The sequence below is a fragment of the Oratosquilla oratoria genome, chromosome 26 (genome assembly GCF_046742065.1).
Source record: "Oratosquilla oratoria isolate Oo_2021 chromosome 26, ASM4674206v1, whole genome shotgun sequence".
In the NCBI taxonomy this organism is placed as follows: Eukaryota; Metazoa; Arthropoda; class Malacostraca; order Stomatopoda; family Squillidae; genus Oratosquilla; species Oratosquilla oratoria.
The window spans coordinates 32425254-32431953 of NC_134802.1; the positions used below are offsets into that span (position 1 = coordinate 32425254).

The window sequence follows — 6700 nt, forward strand, 5'->3', positions numbered from 1 at the left end:
CCCTCCATTCATCCCTATCTCCTGTTTCCTCCCTTCCTTGCTCAACAGACATTCCCCTCTTTCTCAATGTCACCTTCACCCCATCCATCCATCTCATTCTCAGTTATCCCCTCAAGTTCACTCCCTCCACCTCTGCCTTCCACACCTCGTTTACTAATTTTTTTATCACTCATTCCAGGTGTCCAAACCAACCCAATAATATTTCATCAGCCCTATCTGCCATCTGCTTTTCCACTCCGGCCCTCCTCCTCACCTAGTTTCTCCCTCTATACAGCCTAGTAATCTCTACCTTATTTCTTGGACATTGCATCTCAAACACATTTAAATTTTTCCTTTCTGCCTCTCTTAATTTCCAAGTCTCTGTCCCATACAAAGCCATCAGCACATGGAATAAATCAGATAACGAAAGTGTGTGCAAACACTATACAAGATTTTAAGAAAAAACTTGATGCTGAGAGATACAAAGACGGGTCACCACAAGCATAGCTCCCTTCCCATATAATACAACTAGGTAAATAGGTAAATACAATCTCTTCTTTGAATTCATTCCTAGAGGTTTATTTCTCATTACACTTTTTGATCTCCCAAGGCATTTACTTGCTTCTCTCATTCTACAATCTACCTCCACCTCCACTCCTCCCTAACTTCCTTCCAATTCATTGCCATCATCTACCCTTGTACATCTCATCACCTTGCTTTTACCCACATTTACTTTCAAATTTCTCCTATCACATACTTTCCCAAACTCGATCACTAACTCCCTTAACCCCTTCGATACGATGATGCCTACGTAGGCGTCATGAGGAGCAAGTGGGTACGCGAGGATGCCGATGTCAGCGTCTTGATTATATATATTGTAGTTGTACCTGCGTGACCCCCATACCCTGTAAACTGGCTTCATCATATTTTCTATGGTTATCAAAATTCACGGGTGAAAGAGAACGAGCAATACAGCAGTAACTTTATTTTTTATAATGCGAGTATTATGACGCAACGTCTGCCCATGAGATTTTGGCCCATAGTGAAGGGGTTAATCCCTCCTCTGACCCTGCCACAAGCACAGTGTTGTCAGCAAACAATTGGCTGACCTCCAACTTTTCTCTATTTTCTTTGACCATCTCCAGTCCCCTGCCCATTACCCCTGCTTTTACCTCCTACACTACCCCATCCATCTGGAAGAGTAGAAAACAAAATATGCTTAATTAATCTAGAGTTCTGTTGCAGAATTAAAATACATACATACATACATATACCAAAGGCTTTTTTCCCCCTTTTATGGGAGGTAGCTAAAAGACAAAGGCATAAAATCCACTCCCACCCAATTCATCTCCTACATAATCCACTCCTCTCTACCCTCTTCCCTCTCTCTTATCTTGGCATCTCCTGGATGATGGGTCATCCCTACACCTTGTCCACTGCCCTGGGTCAGAAGCAGTGTCACAAGACACAGCACATCCACAACAAGGCCTCTTCCTTAATTTGGCAACACCCCCTCTCCGTCCCCTCATGCAGAAAAGGAGAAGATGAGGAGAAATCCCTTTGGCTGCATCAATTTATTCCTCATACATACTCCCTCACCCCCCATCCCCCACCCACTCCCTATCATGCATCACAGCATCATCCATACACAACCTTTCTCCATTCACCCCTATTTTCTGCCCTCTCCTGTCCTTCCTCAACAGACATTCCCCTCTTTCCCAATGCCCCTTTTACCCCACCCATCCATCTCTTCCTAGGTCGCCTCCTCGTGTTCACTCCTTCCACCTCTGCCTTCCACACCTCTTTCACTAATCTTTCTTCACTCATTCTTTCCCTGTTTCCAAACCATCCTAATAATCTTTCATCAACCCTATCTCCCAACTCCATTTCCACCACTGTTCTCCTCCTCACTTCTCACTCTATCTAGCCTAGTAATCCCTATCATACTGAATAAATAACTTCATAAATCAAGACCTAGGCAAAGAAAGACTACTGAAATCTACATTAGAATGATGACAAAATACCAATTGGAAGTTGTAATCACTGAATCCAAAACTATTACATTATATTACATCAATCTCAAGTCTTATAACAGATCCAATATGAACACTTACGGAATTTCCAATTCTGGTCCACTTCTGTACGAGGCTCCCAAAGACTTTGCTTGTAGAATGGAGTCCAAAATTCGCTGAAAGTTTCCTTCAAAGTCTAAAGCCCACTGGTTAAGCGAACAAGTCGCAACTACCACCTTGCGTCCCATGGCTTTGTCAAACACTGCACTTTATGAAGATCTCTGCATTATGAAATAACATCACTATTAAATATCTGACTTTAAGTGATTACAGTGTCTATGAAAACAATCAGATTGATCAAAACTGTAATTATTACTGAAATCCTTACCCACCTTACTTATGAGAAATTGCACACCTTTGCAATCTAAAATAATATACTGTCCTGTGTATATGAGATTTAGATACCATTGTTTTCTGACATCTTTACCATGAAAAAATTATCATGTGTCAATGTTATCATGAGATTTGATCCTAGGAAAAAGAAGGAAAAAAAAAATAATAATAATAATAATAATTGATGAGATAGGAGTGGTCAAACGAGTTTTAAATGAGTTTTCTGGTCTGAATGTGTACATTTTTATAAGTATGTATTATGAGGTACAGGTGTCAAGTTGCTGAATATGTGTGAATAGTATGATGATGTGGCTGTTTTTCTGCTACATTCAGTTGGTTGTGTTTGTGTAATGTGGTGGGAAGGACAGGTGAGTTTGAGGATTTTTGCATAAAACTGTGCGCCTATCATTTACATATGTTGTTTTATGGTGGGGATTCAAGTTTGTGTGTGAGATGTTTTGGGGCATTTTTAGTGCATCCAGTATTCTTATAAGTTTTGGTTTGTGTTGCTTCTATGATGTCTTTTTTATTGTTAGCAGCCATGCTGAGGAGATGTAGTCAAGTATGGTTCTTATGAGCTATTTGTATACAGTGATTAGTATATATGCTGACAAAGACCAGTGATTATTACAGATCTTAGGTGGCATGATTTATTTATTTCCACAGTCAAGTCTTTGATATGTGGACTGAAGGACATGCACATCAAAAGTAAGGCCTACGATTTTAGGATTTTTTTGTCCAATGAGAAAGTAGGCCTTTTATCTCAGTTAATACAAGCACAGACTAACATGACCTAACCTCAACATTCTTCTACAAATGCCAACCAAAGAATCCCAAACTGTAAATCTGACAGAGCAAAAAAAAAAAAAAAAAAAAAAAAAAAAGTGACTAGAACTTCATTATTGTCTAATGCTATTGTAGAAAACAAGAAAAATAAGGGAGGTCCACATTAAGGTCTGGTTGGAAGTCTATGAATAAAGGTGCAAGAGTATAGCTACAGCTTTGCCAACGGTCATGCAGGAGGGACATATAAGGAGGCAGGGGTTCTAATAACAAGACAAAACAGAAGGGTCTGGGTTTATAGTCTTGGGGGGTATCTATACTCCCACTTTGATTGTGACCAGGTTCGTCTCCAAGTAAACTAGGTAAAATTCCAGAATCACACACAGATATTTAACACAAAATTTACAATATGCAATAGCTCTTAATCTAACGTAACTATTCCATAGATAAAATACATCTTTAAATGAAAAAAGAAAGATGTGTAAAATGTGTTTGCATGATATTGGAAGAGAACCAGAAACTATTGTGCTTGCAATTTTCCTGTCAATGAAAATGGTGGCCACAATTACCATTATCCTCTGTACTTGATTTACTTGAAAAGTATCCTATGATTATGTAAATATACTACTATTTCCTTAGGTGTTCCCCAATTTCCTTGCATATTTTAATTATCAATTTTGTCTTTGTGTTTCAGGTAGCATCCTCTCGCCATACATGCTGTCAGCGTAAATGCTGTTTTTACCTGGTACATAGGGAGTACATTTTTTCTTAGGGGAACCGAATGTACCTATTTATCATGTTAGCAGATATATTACATCTTATATACTCTTACTGTTGTTGTTTGATAAACATATATTTACTTTATAAAAAAAAAAATTGACTTGTAAATATGTAGTAAACATAGTTGTGATTGATTACTTGTTTCACAGGTTTGCAAAAACCCTGGTATTTGGGGTACATGGGGCATTTCCATAGGAAGACCCGATCTACCTAGTTATCATATGATATTAGTATAAAATATTGTGGTTTGTATACTTGTATTTTTTTCTGATTGATATATTGACTTTATAGAAATTCTATTTATAAACAAAATTGTGATCAATTGGAGATTATGGACTTCACAGCTATGAGAAGACCCAATGTATCTATTTATCATATTATCAGATATACTATTGTTTAAATACTTTTATTGTTGTTTCTGATTGCTAAATATGCATCAAATTTATAAAAAAAAAAGCAAGTTATGAATATGTAGTGAACAAAACTGTAACAAATTTCATACTTTGCAGCGATGTTGTCCATATGAATGACATAAATAGTAGGGTGGACTCAACCCTCCTGTCTTTTGCCGATGATACCCACATCAGCCATGCTGTGTGGGAAAGTGGGGATGTGCAACATCTACAAGACGATCTCAACTCAGTTTATGCATGGGCCAACAACAGCAACATGCAATTCAACGAAGAGAAGTTCGAGGTCTTGAGATATGGCACAAATCAAGGCATTAAAGACGACACTGAGCTGCACACAGAGAGAGGTATGAAAATCACACCCAACGCCCATGTGAAAAGCCTGGGCATTCACTTAAAAGATGATGCCACTTTCCAACACCACATCATGCAGTCAGTAAATAGAGCAAGAGGGATGGCCAGCTGGGTCCTAAGGACCTTCTCCTCAAGAGAGGTTCAAGTGATGCTTACCCTCTGGAAGTCGCTTATCCAACCGATACTGGACTATTGTAGCCAACTCTGGTCACCACACAAACGCGGAGACATCCAGATGCTTGAACATGCACTGGACAGGTTCCTGCGGAAGGTGCCAGACGAGCCTCCAGTGCCAGGCTACACTGCCATCAGTAGGTTCTCTCAAAACACACTACCAGACCAACTGACCCTCGCGAGGAAGGACAACAGGACTGGCAGCTGTGGTAGTCCACTACGGCTGTGAGGATCGACCTCAGAACTTCACTAAGTAAACTAAGTAAGTATGTGAAGGCACAATGTACCTACACTCTACAGTATTCATGTTTTTATCAGGTATTTTATGACTTATATATGTTTGTTATATATGATTGATAAATACAAATCTAATTTATAAAGAATAAATTTATAAATATGGAGTGAACAATTTCCTACTTTGCAGCTATGTGAAAACCCAATGTTTATAAAATGTACCTACAGGTGACCCAGGTTTATCATGTTATAAATATATTTTGGTTTATATAATTTTATTGTTGTTTCTTCTTGATCAATATGTATTGATTTTATGAAAATTTCAAATTATGAATTTGTAGTGGACAAAACTGATTGATTTCCTACTTCGTAGCTATGGCTATGCGAATGCCCTGAGTGTCAAACCCATTCATATTTAAACAAATACATTCATATTCAACACATATTTATCAAACAAATAAAAAATATAAGCCATAATATACTTGCAAAGCAGGCGATCGATTACTAATATGTTCACTACATATTTATAATTTTCTATAAAAAAAAAATAGGTACATACGATACCCTACGTAAACACCGTGTATACCAGGTAAATAGGGCATTTACCTAGACCCCCTATCAGAAGAACCTGTTTTGTTTTGGTGCAGTAATCTCTAGTCAGGGAGGCTGTAGTAATAAACCAGTGCTCACCAGGTATTCTACTTGTGAAATGTGTTTTTGGACGACGTTAGAGACCTGTTTTTATCTGTGACGAAGATAACCATGGACCAGTATCTAATCACCTTTCATCACCGATTAATAATTTTGACAGCCACTCCTCGTTGCTATGGTTTCATAAACGTTTGTTATGTTGTTTTCTTGGGGATCACATTACGTAACTGTCATACCTTGAGGGTTATGATTCATGAGTTGATAAGTGATTTTATAGCACTGAAACAAAAATCAATATAATTCTGTTTCCTTTAAGTTTCTTGGATTAAAATGACATGTAAATCGATTCGGAAATGTCTTGTTTTCAGATTACCTTAAGCTCTCAGAGGATGCGGATATCACTAATACAAAGTTCTTATAGAGGTCAATGGTACAGAGATTCCAACAAATCGGAGGAGCAAATTTTTTTTAGGATTAAAGTATGAAAAGAGACGTAAGGGAGAGCTCTGAAGAGAAAGACGTGAAATACGGACGGTGACGACCTCTGTCCTTGGATGAGAAGAGGATTAAATATTTTATTATCTTTATAAATCTGTTCAATTGAAGAGACAGGGATACAGTGAGATTTAGAATTTTAATAAGATGCTCCATTTGGGAAAGCAATATTTTTCTTTTCGTTTTACCTAACATGATAAACAGAACCCTAAGTACGGCAAAGTTTTGCCCCGGGGCAAATTTTTCAGTGACACCCCCCCCCCTCCTCCATCACCACTTCCCGTCTCCACCATTCCTTACTACCTATTATAGCTATTGGCTTCCGAAATAATTAAACGGATTTTAAAATATGTATCTAATGTCCCTATTACAGAAACGATAAGGGAAAAGTATTTCATATTCTGTTGATTCTAACACAAAATTTGTATATTACGG

General features: G+C 37.9%; 1 protein-coding gene across 13 annotated transcripts in view; it reads right to left on the reverse strand.

Moving 5' to 3' along the window:
• LOC143039454 (glutamine-dependent NAD(+) synthetase-like) overlaps nucleotides 1-5956 on the reverse strand; it is a 51447-nt gene extending 45491 nt beyond the window's left edge. Inside the window, exons 1-4 of one of the 13 annotated variants that reach the window (XM_076209530.1) lie at nucleotides 5726-5860; nucleotides 4868-5108; nucleotides 2389-2522; nucleotides 2094-2272 (exon numbers count right to left, since the gene is read on the reverse strand). In XM_076209530.1, coding sequence (XP_076065645.1) covers nucleotides 2094-2239 — 146 coding nt within the window. In that variant the 5' untranslated portion in view covers nucleotides 2240-2272; nucleotides 2389-2522; nucleotides 4868-5108; nucleotides 5726-5860. Of the gene's footprint in view, nucleotides 1-2093; nucleotides 2273-2383; nucleotides 2523-4867; nucleotides 5123-5678 lie in introns of all 13 variants that reach the window. The other 12 variants (XM_076209539.1, XM_076209532.1, XM_076209531.1 and 9 more) reach the window with 12 other exon arrangements.
• Nucleotides 5957-6700: the final 744 nt, after the last annotated feature.